The sequence below is a fragment of the Ovis canadensis genome, chromosome 2 (assembly GCF_042477335.2).
Source record: "Ovis canadensis isolate MfBH-ARS-UI-01 breed Bighorn chromosome 2, ARS-UI_OviCan_v2, whole genome shotgun sequence".
Taxonomy (NCBI): Eukaryota; Metazoa; Chordata; class Mammalia; order Artiodactyla; family Bovidae; genus Ovis; species Ovis canadensis.
In genome coordinates this window covers 90,835,786-90,857,001 of record NC_091246.1, presented here as the reverse complement: position 1 = coordinate 90,857,001, position 21,216 = coordinate 90,835,786, and the positions used below count along the sequence as shown (strand labels likewise).

At 40.1% G+C, this 21,216-nt stretch overlaps 1 protein-coding gene across 1 annotated transcript in view; it reads left to right on the top strand.

Moving 5' to 3' along the window:
- The window catches only part of LOC138432392 (uncharacterized), an 88,239-nt gene that overhangs the window by 63,525 nt on the left and 3,498 nt on the right, over nucleotides 1-21,216 (top strand). The window contains exon 3 of the mRNA XM_069573737.1: nucleotides 11,904-12,506. Coding sequence (XP_069429838.1) covers nucleotides 11,904-11,995 — 92 coding nt within the window. The 3' untranslated portion in view covers nucleotides 11,996-12,506. The remainder of the gene's footprint in view (nucleotides 1-11,903; nucleotides 12,507-21,216) is intronic.

Below are 21,216 nucleotides of genomic sequence, written 5' to 3'. Positions count from 1 at the left end.
GAAGGCAAATTGGTGAACTCTGTTAAAATCACAGATGCATGTATTCCTTTATTCATCAAGTGCAGGTCTGCAGTATGTCCTGTAAAAATATTTGCATCCATGTGAAGTGACTTACATACAGCATTATTCATTGCAACATTATATATGATATCAAAAGAGAGGAAAACACCCATATCCTTCCAGTTAGAGACAGTTAAGGCATATTCACACAAAGGAAAACTATTCAGCTGGAGGAAAGAATGAAGTGCTGTTACCATACTGGGAAAAAAAAAACAAACATAAAAATAGGCAAGAGGCAGACTTAAAAAAAATACATAAAAAATAGGCATGATACAGACTGTATATAAAATGCTGCATTTGAGATTAAAGTGTAATACAAATTTTTTATATTTGACCTTACTTATATATGAATAAATCACGAATATACAAGCAATAAATTACAATGATGTTAACGTGTATTTTGTGGAGTGGGTTGGGGAGAGAAACTAAGGGAAGAGGACAGGGTAGAAGAGGCTTTACCACATATTTTTGTATTTTGATTTTTAGTCGTTTGAAAGATACAAATTAAAAAAATATATCTAACAAGTCACAGTTATCAGAAATGTACATGGAGGAGTCCTGTTGGTGAAAGGAAGTGTTAGATGAAGGCTAGAAGAAACAGGAATGAGCCAGCCTGCCCTTGGGTTGGCCTGGAGCAAGGGCTGGGTGGGAGGAGAGCTAGAAAGAAGGGTACTAATGCCAAAGGAGAGGAGATGCTGATGAGGAAGGGGTTCTAGCTCTTCCACCCAGGAGCTCCCCAAAATCATCATGGAACAAATGTGAGGCTGGAGAAACTGAAGGTCACTAAGGCTTGGTGACTTTCCCACAGTCATCAATGTGAGACGCATAGCTGTGGCCCAGAAATTTGGTGCTCATTCTATCACTTTATGTCATTCTCTGCTTTAGGTTCATCGTATAATTCTAGTTAAAAGTCATCGCTGGCTGTAAAAGCTTGCTGAGGAGCATATTCCTTTTCAGTTTAATTCCTGTGGTCATGTATGGATGTGAGAGTTGGACTGTGAAGAAGGCTGAGCGCCGAAGAATTGATGCTTTTGAACTGTGGTGTTGGAGAGGACTATTGAGAGTCCCTTGGACTGCAAGGAGATCCAACCAGTCCATTCTGAAGGAGATCAGCCCTGGGATTTCTTTGGAAGGAATGATGCTGAAGCTGAAACTCCGGTACTTTGGCCACCTCATGTGAAGAGTTGACTCATTGGAAAAGACTGATGCTGAGAGGGATTAGGAGTAGGAGAAGGGGACGACTGAGGATGAGATGGCTGGATGGCATCACGGACTCGATGGACGTGAGTCTGAGTGAACTCCGGGAGATGGTGATGGACTGGGAGGCCTGGTGTGCTGCGATTCATGGGGTCACAAAGAGTTGGACACAACTGAGCGACTGAACTGAACTGAACTGAACATGTGTTAACTGTCGGCCAGTGCATCCAGATTTGGCTTGAAAGGAACGAGGAAGGACCAAATAGGATCCTGAGACCTAGGCAGGGTGAGCTGCAGCAGTGGCAGAGGGCAAGGAAGCAGAGGCTGGGCAGTCAGGAGGAAGTCTGTCAGCTTCATATTTCAGCCCAGTTACCTTCAAGTTCATGCAGAGATAGGGAAGTGGAGAAAGAAGAAGTATTTATCAATTCAACTGTCCTTACAGGTTATTTGCTTCTCATGTCTATAGAATTTTTGTTGTTTTCTTTAATCCAGGAACTTTTTCAAAACCAAATCCATTATTTAACATGTTATTCAATTCTCCAGTTAATCTTGCAAGGTAGTTTCTGATATTATCTTCTTTCCTCAGGTGAGAACAAGACTTTAAAAGTCAAGTATATAACTGATTCAAAGTAATGTAGCAAGCCACAGAGTGAGCAAATGCCAGAGCAAAGATGGCCTCTCAAGTCTGCCTGACTCAAAAGCTTGCACTGTATTCTAGACACTACAGACCTGAACAGAATTATATAATATTACTGGCAAATATAAAGATGACAATAATGATAATAATTTTCTTTTGGATTTCCTTATTCAAGTTCCCGTACTGTCAAAATCTTGAATTACTTGATTATAGTGTATCTTCACCCCTAGACATTTCTTTCCTCAGAACTAAGGTGAACAGAACACTTCTCCATTTGGAAGCTGCCACGTGGAAACTTATAGCAGATAACATTTAGAAGCTAAAACCAATACTTTACGTACTAATGTTTCCCCAGACATTTAGCTTAAGTTGACATCCTCCTTGTATAACTGCCTTAGCTGCCTAATACAAACTAATCATGAGAAATGCTGGGCTGGAGAAAGCACAAGCTTGAATCAAGATTGCCGGGAGAATTATCAATAACTTCAGATATGCAGATGACACCACCCTTATGGCAGAAAGTGAGGAAGAACTAAAAAGCCTCTTGATGAAAGTGAAAGAGCAGAGTGAAAAAGTTGGCTTAAAGCTCAACGTTCAGAAAACTAAGATCATGGCATCTGGTCCCATCACTTCATGGGAAATAGATGGGGAAACAGTGGAAACAGTGTCAGACTTTATTTTTGGGGGCTCCAAAATCACTGCAGATGGTGATTGTAGCCATGAAATTAAAAGACGCTTGCTCCTTGGAAGGAAAGTTGTGACCAACCTAGATAGCATATTGAAAAGCAGAGACATTACTTTGCCAACAAAGGTCCGTCTAGTCAAGGCTATGGTTTTTCCTGTGGTCATGTATGGATGTGAGAGTTGGACTGTGAAGAAAGCTGAGTGCTGGAGAATTGATGCTTTTGAACTGTGGTGTTGGAGAAGACTCTTGAGAGTCCCTTGGACTACAAGGAGATCCAACCTGTCCATCCTAAAGGAGATCAGTCCTGGGTGTTCTTTGGAAGGAATGATGCTAAAGCTGAAACTCCAGTACTTTGGCCACCTCATCAAAGAGTTGACTCATTGGAAAAGACTCTGATGCTGGGAGGGATTGGGGGCAGGAGGAGAAGGGGATGACAGAGGATGAGATGGCTAGATGGCATCACGGACTCGATGGACTTGAGTTTGAGTGAACTCCGGGAGCTGGTGATGGACAGGGAGGCCTGGAGTGCTGCAGTTCATGGGGTTGCAAAGAGTCGGATACAACTGAGCGACTGAACTGAACTGAAATATGTGTACCGTTTTAAAACTTTAAATCCGAAGTTCTAAGTTTAGAGATATTGAGAAAGCGAAATACTTTTAAAAAAACTAGATACCCTTCTAGCAATACATGAGTGAGCTCAGAGTAAAGGTAAGTTCATTCATTCAGTGAGTCATCTGAATTATTGTTACATCTACATGTCCTGAGCTAAATAGATTACTAAATCAAATAAAAATTGGTTACAAAGTAATAAGTACAGTAGCATCACATTTTTAAAAAATATGTGTGAAAAATGTCTGAAAAGAAATTACACTATAATGTTCATAGCAGTGCCATCTGGGTGATAGAATTTCCATTCTCATCAGTTCAGTTCAGTCGCTCAGTTGTGTCCAACTCTTTGCGACCCCATGAATTGCAGCACGCCAACACTTTTCTAATTAAATAGTTCTCTCATAAATATGGATTCATTTTAGATCCAAGACAAATAAAGTTATTTTATTTTTGAGATTTAAACAAAGAACAAATAGGAAATTCCCAGGTTGTCCAGTGGTTAGGACTCTGCACTTCCACTGCAGGGGGGTATGAGTTCAGTCCCTAATTGGGGAACTACGGATACTAAGATCCAAAATGCCATGTGGTGTAGACAGAAGATAAGTTAATTAGTTAATTAAAATAATTAAATTTAAAAAAAGAAGTTGGCCCCTTGTAGAGATTTGGCTTAGAAAACTCATCACATGCAGTAAATTAAACACCACCTCTGGCACATCAGAATCATGCGAAGGACTCGTTAAAACACAGATCACATGGCTCCATCCCCACTGTTTCTGATCCAATAGGTCTGTGGTGGGGACTGAGTATTGGCATTTCTAACAATTCCTAGATGAAGCTGATGCTGTTGATCCTGTGACTACACATTATTAACCACATTCCTATTTCTTGATGGCCGTGGTAGACTTTTAACAGATGAAGGCATGTTCTCCTTGAAATTCCTGACCTCACGTTTTCCTGCAGTACCTGGAGAGAAGTGAGCACCCTATAGATGGTAAGGTAGTTGTTAGATAGTAGTTGGTTTTTTTGTCATTACCTTTTCACAGCAGCAGATTAGATAGTCTTTTTCTCTCTTAAAGAAGCTGTATTTAGAGACTTCAGTACCCCAGTTACACCCCATAGTAATAACTGCCTTTTAAGGAAAATGGTCCAAACCACATTTCTTTCTGTAAGAGTTTCTGATTCTCATGCCTGTGGTTGAGTGAAATAAAAATGACAACTATAGCACTCATTACAGTTGGACAAAGTATATTCTGCAGACACAAAAGAAACCAAACTTCTAAAAGATAGAGGATTCCAAGGGGAAAGATGGCAAGTGGTTCAGTAATCTCTGTTGAGGTGTGTAGATGTTTGGTAAATAAAGAGATCAGGGGTTCATTCCTGGAATTGCTTTTGGCATTTAGCCCAAGTTTTCTCTCCCTTCCTGAGGTCTGCCTATATTCAGTGACTGGCTGATGTGGAGGTATAAAGGCTCAGACCCCTCACTCCATCTCTGAAGGGTCATCTCGCCTTCAGAGCTCCTCACTGTAATTGGCCAAGGCCACTTTGTGACTACATGGCAACTCAGCATTCCCTGTCTCCATCCTCCTGGTTTTTCTTCCCTGAAGTGCTCCCTAGTAAACTCCTTGCATGGTAAACTGTGTCTCAAAGTCTGCCTTCTCAGCACCTGACCTCCAGTGCCATAGCATATAGAACTTCCCTTTGGGCCATAGAAAACCCAAACTCACATTCTGTTTCCTTGACTTGGTGCATATTCTTTTCCTAATATGTGTTAATGTCTCATTTTTGCTATTCATGACTCACTTAAAACTTTTTCCTTCACTGAAAGCCCTAATAGTCTGATTTCTCTGAATCTATCTGTGCCCCTCCAGATCACAACTTTTACCGTGTCCCAAACTACATTGTAGTGTAATCAGTTACTTCTCTTTCTTCCAACTGGAGTGTGAACAATTAACGCTTCACAGTAGGCAAATGAAATCTTATCTCTTTACCTGAGCACCTAACAGGGTCAATCTAAATATTGAATGGATGAAGAAATTTAAAATATAGTATTAAAAGAAAGAAGGAATATCAATACCATATTATCATGGGCATTTCTATATGTAAGGGGATTCTGTCTAGAGATAAGGCTCAGCGGTAAAGAATCTGCCTGCAGTTCAGGAGACCCAGGTTCGATCCCTGGTCAGGAAGTCCCCTGGAGGAGGAAATAGCAACCCACTCCAGTACTCTTGCCTGGGGAATCCCATGGACAGAGAAGCCTGGCAGGCTGTAGTCCATAAGGTTGCACAGAGTTGGACACAACTGAAGTGACTCAGCAGCAGCTAAGGGGTAAAGTTTTTCATTTTGGTTTTTCAATTTCTCTATTTTTCCTAGATGGGATATTGGATAAACTGCTTCTTGGAGTAAGAAGTGAAGTATCTATCTTTCTCTGATGAAAGAGTGGTTTCTGTCCTTGTATATTTAGGGCACAGTAAAATAATGGCACGATATGTAAGGCAGAAATCCAGGTCGGAGCCTCTCTTCTGGTTGCTCTGATCTTCTTAGACAATCCTTTTCTGAATTCACTCTTTCTGGGCCTTTGACCCCGTCAATCTGGTGATGGTTAGTCATGTTTTCAATTGCCAAGTAATATAGAAACCACTGGTACCAGCTTGAAATTATTGTTCAGTTTATAGAAGGCTTAATATGTTAGAAAAATTATGAAAACAATACACGCAAATGGTGTACATGGCTCAGTTTTATAGTTGTTGTGTAACACTTTTTCCCATTGTTCTTTTCGAAAGCTAGCTTGTTGTCCAAAATGGAGGGCTACTGGATCGGTTTTTCTGCCAACTATTAGTGAAGACTTGATGGCAGTTTTCCTCATCTCTTTGGATTGTATACATAAACATTATGGGTAGACAGGAAATAGCCAGCATGTAATGAGTATTTAGAGACAAATAGCCAGAGTCACATTACAGGTATGCAGGGAAAGGATCATAACGCAGAAACAGTCCCATGGATTTTCATTAAATGGAAGAGGAATCCAGTTTCTTAAAAGTATGGAAACCTGTTCAGCTAAGTTCTCATCACTGAAGGAGGAGATTATGTACTCTTGGTATGGGTGGAGCAAGGTTTGAGTAAAGCAAAAGGCAGGTTCCCTTGACTCATAAATCATGTAACTTTTTCTGTGTAAGAGAGCTAAGTGCACGTTGTTTTAGTAAAATTTATTCCAAGTTAAGTTTCAGTATAAGCATTGTACTAAACAAAGCATAGACCCCTGGGGAAATTTATTTATTTGTTCTCAATAACAGATTCATCTGGTTTCACGTCAGATGAACAAAGTGATCATAAATCTGACCAAAACAGTTAATTTGAGAGCATTAAGAACCAAAGTCTTAGCTGTGTATTATTCCATATAACTGACATTTTAAAGTAACATCTTCTAAACTATTCTCATTGCTTGGGAGGGAGAAACTGGTGGAGGAGAAAAAGGACGGATGGAACTGGGAAAGAAAGAGGCATAGTTCCAGAGCAAATTGTGTAGTTACAGGAAAAATACCTTAAAGGACCCATTTGTGTCTAGTAGAAAGACTAGAGATCTCTTCAAGAAAATTAGAGATATCAAGGGAACATTTCATGCAAAGATGGGCTCAATAAAGGACAAAAATGTTATGGACCTAACAGAAGCAGAAGATATTAAGAAGAGGTGGCAAGAATACACAGAAGAACTGTACAAAAACAATCTTCATGACCCAGATAATCACGATGGTGTGATCACTCACCTAGAGCCAGATATCCTGGAATGTGAAGTCAAGTGCACCTTAGGAAGTATCACTATGAATAAAGCTAGTGGAGGTGATGGCATTCCAATTGAGCTATTTTAAATCCTAAAAGATGATGCTATGAAAGTGCTGCACTCAATATGTCAGCAATTTTGGAAAACTCAGCAGTGGCCACAGGACTGGAAAAGGTCAGTGTTCATTCCAATCTCAAAAAAAGGCAATGCCAAAGCCTTTGACTGTGTGGATCACAATAAACTGTGGAAAATTCTGAAGGAGATGGGAATACCAGGCCACCTAACCTGCCTTTTGAGAAACCTGTATGCAGGTCAGGAAGCAACATTTAGAACTGGGCATGGAACAACAGACTGGTTCCAAATAGGAAAAGGAGCACGTCAAGGCTGTATATTGTCACCCTGCTTATTTAGCTTATATGCAGAGTACATCATGAGAAACCCTGGACTGGAAGAAACACAAGCTGGAATCAAGATTGCCGGGAGAAATATCAATAACCTCAGATAATGCAGATGACACCACCCTTATGGCAGAAAGTGAAGAAGAACTAAAGAACCTCTTGAGGAAAGTGAAAGAGGAGAGTGAAAAAGTTGGCTTAAAGTTCAACATTCAGAAAACTAAGACCATGGCATCTGTTCTCATCACTTCCTGGCAAATAGATGGGGAAACAGTGGAAACAGTGGCTGACTTTATTTTTCTGGGCTCCAAAATCACTGCAGATGGTGTTTGCCACCAAGTAATTAAAAGATGCTTACTCCTTGGAAGAAAAGTTATGATGAACCTAGACAGCATATTAAAAGCAGAGACATTACTTTGCCAACAAAGGTCCAACTAGTCAAGGCTATCATTTTTCCAGTAGTTGTATATGGATGTGAGAGTTGGACTGTGAAGAAAGCTGAGTGCCAAAGAATTGATGCTTTTGAACTGTGGTATTGGAGAAGACTCTTGAGAGTCCCTTGGACTGCGAGGAGACCCAAGCAGTCCATCCTAAAGGAGATCAGTCCTGGGTGTTCATTGGAAGGACTGATGTTGAAGCTGAGACTCCCCAATACTTTGACCACCTGATGCGAAGATCTGATTCATTTGAAAAGCCCCTAATTCTGGGAAAGATTGAAGGCAGCAGGAGAAGGGGATGACAGAGGATGAGATGGTTGGATGGCATCACAGACTCAATGGACATGAGTTTGGGTAAACTGTGGGAGTTGGTGATGGACAGGGAGGCCTGGCATGCTGCGGTTCATGGGGTCACAAAGATTTGGACACGACTGAGCAACTGAACTGAACTGAAGAAGAGGAAAGGAGAGAGAACACACTCTTGTGGGTGGGATAGCATTCAGGAGCTAAAATAAACAAGAAAAGTGTCCCCAAAATGCCTCTAGCTAGGAAGATTTCTACCATAGATTGAAATTAGAAGGACAAAGAGATGAGTTTGGACATATCAAGGATTCAGTTGTAGCATTCTATAGGGAAAAATCTGATAAAGAACAAAATAGCTTGCTGGTGGTTGGGATAAGAGCTGACACCTATACATAGTAGAAACAAAAAATTTTTCAAATATCAGTAATTAATTTGGTAAAAATTACCAGCATTTTTGAACCACTGGACTCACCAAATGCAGTTCTAGGTACTTACATTCCCTACTCAAAAGGGAATACAAATTTATTTTTTGCAGCCCTACTTATATAAAGGGTAATTTTAGTCAAATGTGCTATTATAGAGGATTTGGTTAAGTAAATACTGACCCCTTCATACTGTGGAATACTACACAGCAATTAAATTCTCTAGGTAAAGAGTATTCACCTAAATCCAAGCTCGTTCATAACATGTTGAATGATATTACAAGGATTACACTGGGGAAAACTGATGTCTCATTATTTCTAGGGAGTAGAATTTGAGGGAATGGAGGATAAGAAATGAGATCTTTAAACTCCCTTTTAATTTTTGGAACATACGTACCATTCCATTTTTTTTCTTCTTAGCTATGTGCTTAAAATTGACTCTTTTAAATTGTGTCCGGTATTTCCATTTTTCTGAAGAAAAGGAAGCTTGTCTCAGCTCAATCTCCCAGAGTTGGTACTGGAAGATGATGACTCCTGCCTTTGTATCACCAGGAACAGTATGGAGGAACCAAACACTTCACTATACTCTGTTAAAAGACAAAGATGAGACAGACAGAATTTTGGATAAAAATCATATTTTTCTGGTAATATATAAATAGAAAATTTTAATATATGTTTCTCATGATGAACGAAAACATTGATATAACTTTAAGAGTAAGTAACTGACTCCTGAATTCTAATGTCTTCTTTGCTATATGGCTTTTCATAGTAGTTTATGGATGAATAAAGTACATCCTGATTGTTTTCTCCAGCACTATTCTAGATCTTATATCTATGTATCTGCGCCTCTTGGTATAAACTTATTTTCTCTTTAGTGCAAATATTTTCACTAAAAAGGACTCCTAAGATTCAGTATCTTGCTTTAAGCTTACCTTTAACACTTCCAGCAATTGTTGAATAAGTTACAGCAGAAATTTCTGTACATGTATCTAAGATTTCTCTTAGATAAAATTAACATGGAAGAAGAACTTCTAGGATGCAATTTAGAGAAGAAAGACAATTGAGAAAAGGACTTCTATACAGAATTAGCCAAGATCTCTTACCTGCAGGGAGTATGAATCTACAGTGATACTCTACTAAGGACGCATTTTGGATGGGTCAGAACAATCCCATGCCAATCCCGAAGACAATCATGATGTTGTCACACAAGCCAGGTTAAAAAAAACTCCAAAGATTATGAACTTACTTGCATTTCTAGCTTATTTATGTCTGTGTCTTTCTTACATATTTTTTAAATATGCACTTCAGTATCAAGAAGAAAATGAGAATCTTCATATTTTGTGAAACCACACTTCACAAAAGAGAATCTCCAAATGATCAATAAACTTGAAGAAAAGTGATCAACATCATGACTGCTCATGGGATGCAAATTAAAGCCAAAATGTCATACCACAGCACACACACCAGAATAGCTAAAACTAAAAATATTAAATTTAAAAAAATAAAAAGACATACAATTGTTGATGATGGAAGTATAAACTACTAAAACTTTTGGAAAGTGGTTGGTACTATCTATAAAGATAAACATATAAACACACACCTGTGACAAAGCCACTCCACCCACCCCTGGTCATATATCCACAGAAATTATTGCTTAGATCCACCAAAAGAAAAGTCCAAGTATGCTAACAGAAGCTTTCATCGTAGTAGTCCCAATACCTGCCAAAGAAACAAAGCTAAACTACATTAATACTAGAACTGACACGCGTATTTTGATCTATTCTAACAACATAGTGCATAATAACAACAATGAATTATTGATACACAAAACAATATCAATGATGTCACAGACATAATATTGAACAAAAGCACTAGACATAGATATGAGTATTTTAACATTATTTTCATTTATAAGAAGTTCAGAAATTGGCAAAGCCGATCCATGGTGATAGAGGAGTGAAGAGTGGCTAGATTTATGGTGGCGTATTCATTAACAGAGTTCAAAGTTAATCATACTTTTGCCTTGGAAACTGTATTTCCTACTTGTGGTAGTAATTTTGCTTCCTTGTATTTGCTTCATATATTTTTAACTTGTTATTATTCCACCACAGTGTTAAATACTAGAAGGGAAGGTAGGCATCGTTTTTTTTTACCTAATTTTTAGCAAGAATACAGGTATATCTTCTTTTATTGTGCTTTGTAGATAATTGTATTTTTTATGAATGAAAGGTCTGTGACAACCCTGCATTGAACAAGTATATCAGCACCATTTTTCAAACTTTGTGTCTATGTCACATTTTGGTAAGTCTCATGATATTTCAGATTTTTAAATTATTATGGTATTAGTTATGGTGATCCACGATCAGTGATCTTTGATATTATGATTACCAAAAGATTATGACTCACTGAAGGCTCAGATGATGGTTAGCATGTTTTAGCAATAAAGTATTTTTTAATTCAGGTATGTGCATTATTTTTTAGCATAATGTTGGACACTTAATAGACTACAGTATAATGTAAATAGAAATTAGATGCACTGGAAAATAAAAAGTTTGTGACTCACTTTATTGCAATATTAGCTTTATTGCAGTAGTCTGAAACTGAACTTGCAAATATCTGAGGTATACCTGTATTCCACTTTATCATTTCTCCTGTTTATAAAGAAACCTGATTGATATTATTCTCATGTTTCTGTTATTTCTCACTCGTTTGGGGTTTTAAAAGATGCTGCATATATTACTAATTTTTTTTTAATATCACATCAAAATATTTGAGGTGAAAGTTTATTTTTTTCATATTAAATACTGATGAATAGATTGTTTTGAATTGTTCCCAGTAGTTGGGTCAAAAATCCACATTACTGATTGCCTTATCGATCGTGGTAACTAACTTAGAAAAAACACTGCAAAAATCTTCCATGTACCATCCTATTGAAATAAATCAAGTATATTTACAGAAATCTAGAATAAGTAAATAATGCAAAATGAAGAGGAAAAGGTAAGGTTTAAAATGGGGATATCAGCCTAACACCAGTCCTCTGTGGTTATTTACTATCTAATCTGAAAGTATCAGACATCCAATATCATTATTTTTTAAAAGAAGTGGAACTTTTTCCATTCTGATTTTAATAACTTAGCTTTGTCCTCTGGTGTCTCTTTGCTAAGAAGCATATTTGAATGGATAACCACTGGTAAAAAATGTGTTAATTGTATTCCCTAAGGCTGAGTATAACATTGTGTTATGTTAGCTAACCAAATGCACTAAGACATGAATACTTGCAGTTAATTCATTTGTTTACATTGACTCAATGAGCAAGTGCCTTCTGTGACTAATGTTATTCTGCCCTCTACTGTTTCAAATTGAAATCATGGTTTTTTTCCCAGTGGTCATGTATGGATGTGAGAGTTGGACTGTGAAGAAGGCTGAGCGCCGAAGAATTGATGCTTTTGAACTGTGGTGTTGGAGAAGACTCTAGAGAGTCCCTTGGACTCCAAGGAGATCCAACCAGTCCACTCTGAAGGAGATCAGCCCTGGGATTTCTTTGGAAGGAATGATGCTAAAGCTGAAGCTCCAGTACTTTGGCCACTTCATGCGAAGAGTTGACTCATTGGAAAAGACTCTGATGCTGGGAGGGATTGGGGGCAGGAGGAGAAGAGGACGACAGAGGATGAGATGGCTGGATGGCATCACCGACTCGATGGACGTGAGTCTGAGTGAACTCCGGGAGTTGGTGATGGACAGGGAGGCCTGGTGTGCTGCGATTCATGGGGTCACAAAGAGTCAGACACGACTGAGCGACTGAACTGAACTGAACTGAACTGATACATTCCAGATGGAGAAGAAAATGGCAACCCACTCCAGTATTCTTGCCCGGAGAATCCCATGGACAGAGGAGCCTGGCGGGCTACAGTCCATGGGGTTGCAAGAGTCGGACACGACTGAGCAACTAAACCACCAACAATACATTCCAGGAAAACAGCTTCAAGGTAGAATTTTCATGAAATTTTCCTCTTAAAAAGAAAACAAGCAAAAAATAAGACAATATAGAAAACTTGATGTGTATCCATCATCAGGTAATCAGCAGAAATATTTTGACTCATAAGATTTCAGATTTACATTGTTTAGCACATTATGTCATTTAAAAGGTTTCAAAGCTGTAACATTTCAACTCAGTTTTAAGCTTTCACAACCAATAGTTTCAACAGTAGAGTTCAGTGATAGCTTCCCCATGCCGTTTTCTGAGCAGAGTAACTTATCGTCACACCTTAATAAACATTTCTCAAAGACATAAAAAATAATGGAAGATACAACATATTCAGACATTAAAAATAGCTGACAAAGTCTTAATATTCTAAGTGCTCTTTATACACTGTTTCCTTGTAGACACTAGGATTTTTGCTACTGTAACCCAGTAGCTTCCAAAACACAAACAAAAACGAAGGCACACACATGAATTCCCCAACACACACACACACACATGTGTAACCATTCACTCATATTTGAATGATACTGACTGGCTGCTAGACCAACTAAACCAAGTTCTCCCAATACGCAAACCTGTTTCCACCCAGGTTATTTGTTGACCATCTGAATCGTCAGGTGGAACTGACGGCGTTTCCCCCACTTTCCAGTCATTATCTCTGCAGGATGTTTTCCTGTTCTAACATTTCTACTTGGGATGGATGTGGCTATAAACACATGTGCCTTTTAATGGTGCTTTCTAAACTGCAGCTGCCTGTACATATTTCTAGCTTTCTTTTATACATATAAACAAAGGCATTATTTTAGATACAAGGCAATATCAGAACAGGATCAATATACAGTGGAGGAGCACTCCCGGGATCTGTGACTCAAGCACTACTGTTTTATTATTGCCGTCTCCTTTCTTAGTTCTTGTCTATAAAAGCACGTCCAGCTCTTTATTGGTCCATATCCTCAAATTTGTTACCTAAATGAGTGGACTTAATCATTCTTTGACTTACGTCATGTGTCCAGAGATTCTCCCTCATCCCAAGAATTTAATATGTCGATGGGTCATGAGCAAAGATACCTCACTGAGATTCAGCCCAAAATCAACCAGGGAAATACAGGTATTCCTTGTTTCTAGCGTAGATCTCACACAGAAAAACATCAACTTGATTGCAGTTTTTGTGTGCATTAAAAACTGAATACATGAGCACATTACATTTGAGAAATTGCATGTATGTTTACAAAGTAAAATTTTATACATGGTAATGAAAACACTTTGTTCCATAAGATATAAATACCATATACAAAATAAATACATGGTAACTGATTTAAACCTGTCAGGCTTAAATCACTGAGTATAATTCATATTTCTCTGCTTTTAAGGTCACCATTGCTGAATCTAGACTTCAGTTTTCAGCTGGTAAAGCAACTTCTAAAATACATGAAAACCTGAACTTTGTAAGAATCATTTTGCCACTGTTTTGTGAAAGCTTAGTTCTCTTTCTTTTTTTCCCCTTGATTTTACAAATTTGTTAATGAAGAGAAAGTATCTGTTGATTTCCACTGCGTTAATTTCTTAAACATAGAGCTCTGTATCCTTCCCCCTTTACAGAAAGGTTCATTCCTTGAAAGTAGATCTTCACAACCAGTTTTGAATCCTCACTTCTAGCAAGTTCTCTTCTAAATTGCTCTCTTGTCTCAAACACATCACCAGCTGTTCCAGCTACTGATGATGTTCAATGTGGAATTTCTCCAAGAGGGTCTTATCTCAAACATCCTGGGCCTCTGTATTGAAGATGCTGCAGAGACATCTCAGGGAGGACAGCAGGGTGTGGGCTTTCCTGAAACTGCCCAGCATCCACTGGATCCCAAATATCAGTCAGGCCTGTTTTCCAGAAATTAACGATGCAAAGCACTTGGTTTTTTTTGCTGTTGGAGAAACATTAAAATATGCCACTTGTCCCTACTACGACGTGCAACACCTCACTACTCAGGCAAAATTTGGGGCTGTTTTTGTGTAGACTTGTAGGCTATGTTGGTGTTGCACCTGCCTGTACTTACTGCATTTCTGTGTGTTGCTGAATTTCAGGAGCGTCTTGATCTCTGCAGAAGCAGATATGGCAGATAGGGAGGACTGAGTTGTGGCCACGTTCCTAATGGCACACCTGCCTCTCCCTGACAGTGCCCCATGATCCCCCACTGAAGATCATGGTCAGCCTAGCTGCAACCCTGTCTTCCTTCATCCTTTCCACATTTGACCACGTGTGTCTTGAGCTGCTGAAGTCCTGAGCATGGGCAGGACCTGTGCACAGGACCTGTGCACAGCTGGCTGGCAGCTCAGCACAGGCAGCCGCTCAGTCACCCCTAGTTCTGCTTTAACAACCCAGCTTCTTGGTTCTCCAAAAATTTAGAACCTATAAGTTAATAACATCTGACCATTAAATAGGATATGACTACAGAGGTTTTAGGGCCAGGTGACAGTACTAAATTAACTGGGAGAAGTTTTTCACATTAAATAGAATTTAAAATTTTAAAAAGAAAAGTATACATATATATGCATACCAACCAGCCAAATGGGTGGGCCATTTGTGAGGTATGTATGACTCTTTAAGTCTCAGACTATGAATTTCTGCCATCATTTCTTAAATTTGAATTTATGTGACCACTAAACTCTCTTGCTCTGTTGTTTCCTGGCTAATGTTATAACTTTCCCATATATTATTTAATAAAAGTTCTTAGCCTTAGGTTTTGGGAGAAAGAATCTTTGATTCCGTTTCTTTCTTTCATTTTTATTGAATGTCTCTTCTTTGTTAGTTCAGTTCAGTCACTCAGTCAGGTCCTGACTCTTTGTGACCCCATGGACTGCTGCACAGCAGGTTTCCCTGTCTATCACCAGCTCCCGGAGCTTGCTCAAACTCATGTCCATTGAGTCGGTGATACCATCCAACCATCTCATCCTCTGTCCCCTTCTCCTCCCGCCTTCAATCTTTCCCAGTATCAGGGTCTTTTCCAATGAGTCACTTCTTCACATCAGGTGGCCAAATATTGGAGTTTCAACTTCAGCATCAGTCCTTCAAATGAATATTCAGGACTGATTTCCTTTAGGATGGACTGGTTGGATCTCCTTGCAGTCCAAGGGACTCTCAAAAGTCTTCTCCAACACCATAGTTCTAAAGCATCAATTCTTTGGCGCTCAGCTTTCTTCCGGTGCTCAGCTTTCAGCACTCAATTAGCCATTTGGGGATCCACAAATGTTTGTGATTCTCATTAAGTCAATGTTCTTAACCTTAGAACAATTCTAAAACTAATCAAGAAATAATGCAAGCAACAATATTTAAAAACAGAAATGAGTTTTAAAGTAGCTGTAATAAAACCATGTAGCAGTGAGTAAAGCTCAGTAACCGTATTGCTAAGTCTCTTCAGTCGTGTCCAACTCTGTGCGACCCCATGGACGGCAGCCCACCAGGCTCCTCCGCCCATGGGATTTTCCAGGCAAGAGTACTGGAGTGGGTTGCCATTGCCTTCTCCGAAGTATTAATAAAGCAAAAAAAAAAAAAAAAACCTCAAAAATTGCCATATTAGCAGAATTAATTAGATGCTGATCATTAGCTAAAGATTTATGCAAAAGATATACCTCTTGTTAATGAGGAAAGAAATGATATTTCAATAAAATATTCCAGGAAACTTTCCTGACACTCAAACAAAAAGCAATTTAGATTCTCATATCATAGATCAAAAAAGAAAAAAAAAGTTAACGAAATACTGAATTTAATGTAAAAACAGATGCACAAGAAAGGGCACCAAATACATACAAGTTCAAAAGAGGAATGAATGTGACTAGGGAGAGGCTTGATTCTATGTCCTAAACAGCGCTTGGCAAAATATACAAGAGACTGTCTAGCTCTGTGTACACAGGAGAAATGAAAAACACATATCCATCAGAAGAAAGTGGCTATAACATAGAGAAAATGTATATGTCAATGATTAGAGATTATAAAATGATAAATAATGTAAATTACCAATATAAAACAAAAGGAAGTAGCAGATAAAATGAAGCTTGACTGTAAAACTTGACTGAACGAAGAGTTTAAATCAGCAGCCAAATGGATTACTGTTGAAATTCACTACAAAATGACTAATTAGAACAATGCTAAATCAATTTTTAGCCAAAAAAAGCAATGTGTCAAATCGAGTATCTAAATAAGCAATTGTTTAAATCAAATAAGTCATACATTTAAAATGTTTTTGGCAATTCATCCATCCTTTGAAAATTATTATTAGAAAACATGAGAAAAATGTGCACAGGCATTTTAACCCATAATCTCCTCAATGTGCCATCTTGTTTCACTGCTCCACTTCACAAAATTTAATTTTCTATACAGTGTTCCTAATTCTCATTCTTGTGTTTCCTTTTCAGCCTACTCCAATCTGGTTTCTGCCCCGTTAATTCTGCTAAACCAGATCCTGCTACGGTCACTGGTGGCGTATGTTTCAGGGCTGCTGGCACAGCTCAGTCCTCACCCACCCTGCAGGCCCCACTGTGTCTCTGAAGCACACGCCTTCCCTTCAGTAGTCTCTCCCCGTTCATCCTTGTGTCCTTCTCCCTGCCCTGCCCCCTGCCTCAGTGCCTGTTGCAGGTCACTCCTCTGCCTGACCCTTAGTACTGAGCGTCCTCTTCTCATTGCCCATTCTATTTATAAGTGACCACATCATCCCCATGCCCTCATTACAAGACACACAGTAAACAATTTAAAACTAATAACAACTTTAAAACTAATAAAACTGTAAAACTTTGTGGGAAGCCCCACAAAGACAGCCAGATGAGTCCAAAAATTACCTATGTAGTCTTGCCCCAAAAAAGTGTCTCCAAAGTATTGATGGAAGAAAGAAAAACAAGAAACAAAACTTATGTAACATACAGGAGAAGGAAATGACAGATCACTCCAGTTTCCTTCCCCGGAGAATTCCATGGAACGAGGAGCCTGGCGGGTACAGTCCATTTCAGTTCAGTTGCTCAGTCATGTCTGACTCTTTGCGACCCCATGGACTACAGCACGCCAGGCCTCCCTGTCCATCACCCACTCCCAGAATTTACTCAAACTCATGTCCATTGAATTGGTGATGCCATCCAACCATCTCATCCCCTTCTCCTCCCGCCTTCAGTATAACCCAGCATCAGGGTCTTTTCCAAGGAGTCAGTTCTTCGCAGCAGGTGGCCAACGTATTGGAGTCTCAGCTGCAGCATCAGTCCTTCCAGTGAGTATTCAGGACTGATTTCCTTTAGGTTGGACTGGCTGGATCTCCTTGCAGTGCAAGGGACTCTGAAGAGTCTTCTCCAACAGCCCAGATCAAAAGCATCAATTCTTGGGCGCTCAGCTTTCTTTATGGTCTAACTCTCACATCCATATACGACTACTGGAAAAGCCATAGCCTTGACTAGACAGATTTTGTTGCCCTGCTTTTTGATATGCTGTCTAGGTTGGTCATAAGTGACTAAATGTTGTCCACTGGAGAAGGGAGTGGCAAACCACTTCAGTATTCTTGCCTTGAGAACCCCGTGAACACTATACAAAGGGTATAGTCCACGGAGTCGCAAAAGAGTCATACTCAAATGAGCAACTGACATGTGTTTCACCTAGAAATTAGAGATCTCTGAGCGTGTCAATTCCCAGGCAGGTTGATAAGAAGTCTGGAGGTCCCCAAGGACGAGAGAGGGGTCTGGCACTATCCAGGAGGAGATAGGATTCTGGAGTTCTCAAGGAGGAGAAAAGAACAATTTTTTTTTTCTACATTGCTTTGTCTTAGTCAATAGAACAATGTATCTTGCTCGAGGTCATGTTTCTTCTTAACAAGACCTTGTGACTTATCTTAAGATGTATATTATTGGAGTGGGTCTGGTAAGATCTTTCTATTGTTAGTTCTAATCTCATTATCTTAAAATGTATTTGGTGGGAGTGGGTCTAGTAAGCTCTTTAAACTTTGAGACATTCTTTTGATTTATTCTAATAACCAATTTAAAAAGTATATAGCTCTCTCGCTAAGGCTACGAGCGGGGCACTGTCCATCCCCCTTCTGATGTCTATGTCAGAAGCTTTCTCTGTCTCTTTTTATACTTTAATAAAACTCTGCTATACAAAAGTTCTTGAGTGATCAAGCATGGTCCCTGCTCCCGGAGCTAAATCTTCGGAGATCACGAATCTGATATTGTTCACCATAGGCTATTAGCCCTCTCATTCCTTAATTGGAGAGAAGCAATCTAAAGACGCAGTCTGTAACCTGAAGCAGAGATTTGCAAGATCTAGTCTATAGTGAAGCCCTTCCCTGCTTAGTTGATCAGTAAACACACACACACACACACACACACACTCGCTCGCTCTTCCTGATTTACTCAGTTACTGTAGTTCATTACCTTACTAGTTCTCAATTCTACCCAAGTAGGTACACCCAGGTTATTGGTTGCCAACAATTGTATTTTCTGAAATACCCTTATTTGTGTCTCTGTTCTCTCTTACTACTGAGTCAAGGTGGAAGGTGGATGCAAGTGCAGTTATTATTCAAAGGGACATTGGGAGTTTTCTCCTGAAGTCAAGCAGCGAGCAACGTACTTACTGTTTAGGAAAGAGGTAATGCACCTTCAAACAGGAGCTATTTCCTCTGATTCCCCGCGCATTTCCCTACCCAGCATGCCATGGTGAAGGCTCCAAGGGTGTTAAAGTAGGGAAAGCAAATGATGAATGTGCCGCCTTGGCTGGATGAGCAGCCTGGAAACAAAAGACACATCCTGACCTTTCTCTCCACGCAGCTTCCTTAGGCCAAGACATGTCCTGCCTGAAGCTGGGAGTATTTTCCTCTTTAAAATACGAAAGCTAAGGAAGCAGGCTTTTTCAAGTTATTGGTGTCAGTTCTTTCCAGGAAAGATCCTCCCCTAGCTCTGAAGAAAATGCTAATAAGAAGACAGACTTCTGCCTAGAAGAGCAAGAAGCCTGTTCTACAGACTCCATCAATGTTCTAGTCCATCTTGGCCAGTAGGTGGCATGCTTCTTCCATAATTATTTTTAAAGCCTCCAGAGGAAAAGGGATCCTGCTTTCTAGGTCATTTTGGCCAAGGCTGTTGTTACAGTATTGTAACAACGACATTCTCTCATTCCCAAAGTATTCATCTCAAGAAAAACAATAACCCCTTACATACATTTCTAAAAAGCCTGGAATTTTGACTCAAACTTATAAGAGGTGGCTTTGCACTGTCAGGGCTTCCCTGTGGCTCAGAGAGTAAAGAATCTGCCTCCAATGTGGGAGACCCAGGTTTGATCCCTGGGTGGGGAAGATCCCCTAGAGAAGGAAATGACAATCCACTCCAGTGTTCTCTCTGGAGAATCCCAAGACAGAGGACCCTGGTGGGCTATGGTTCACGGGTGCCAAAGAGTCGGCACAGCTGAGTGACTATGCTTTGCACTCTTAAGGGCAAATCGGTAGCCAGAAGCACAAAGAAACAGGAAAGAGCTGTATGAATGGGTTGTGCAGGGGAAGGACGAGTGAATCTGGAGAGCATACTGGGAATTGCTACATTGTGAAAAAGAACTGCAGTGTTGGAGGAGACTCTTGAGAGTCCCTTGGACTGCAAAGAGATCCAACCAGTCCATTCTGAAGAGATCAGCCCTGGGATTTCTTTGGAGGGAATGATGCTGAAGCTGAAACTCCAGTACTTTGGCCACCTCATGCAAAGAGTTGACTCATTGGAAAAGACTCTGATGCTGGGAGGGATTGGGGCAGGAGGAGAAGGGGATGACAGAGGATGAGATGGTTGGATGGCATCACTGACTCGATGCACATGAGTCTGGGTGAACTCCAGGAGTTGGTGATGGACAGGAAGGCCTGGCGTGCTGCGATTCATGGGGTCGAAAAGAGTTGAACACGACTGAGTGACTGAACTGAACTGAGGAAGTACGGACATACTTTGTTTTATCCCATTTCCGAGATAATTGCATTTTTTACACATTGGAGGTTTGTGACAACCCCGGGTCAGGCAAATCTATCAACTGCATTTTAAACAGCCCTGGCACACCCCGTGTCTCTGTGTCCCATTGCAGTAATTCTCAGGATAGTTCAAACCTTCACTGGCAAAAAACTCTGATGGCCCAGATGATCACTGGTCATTTTTCGCAATAAAGTCTGTTTGGTCAGGCCAAACAGGATGGCTGTTCTCTTATCTCTGTACAAACCCTGCCCCACCAGTACACCCTATGCACCCTATACACCCTATGACTGGCTTTTCTCTGTACTTGTCCCAGGCCCCAGATTTGATCTTTTTTTATCAAACAGGTGGTGAGAGGTGTGTCCCTCTACTGCTTTCCATGATAATTAATGAGCCCACCTGATCTCACTCCCTCAATGACCAACCATCTCTCCCCCATCTTCCTCTCCCCTCTTCCCCATTCCCCGCTTCCCCATTCTCTACTCGCCACCCCTCCATTGCTCTCAGCATGAAGCCTGTCACCATGTATAAATACTTCCCACCCCCAGTGAACTCCAGGACCTTGCTTCAGACAGGTAAGCGCCTCCCGTCCATTAAACCATCCATGCCTCTTCTTGACGGCACATTCTTTCTTTGGTCTTGAAGCTGGGCAAACATAGGTCTTGTAAGCCTGCAGGGTACAACCCAGTGATCCGTGGCAGCCAGGAGGTGGAAGAAACACCTGTGAGAGCCAAGAGACACATGGGGAAAGGAAA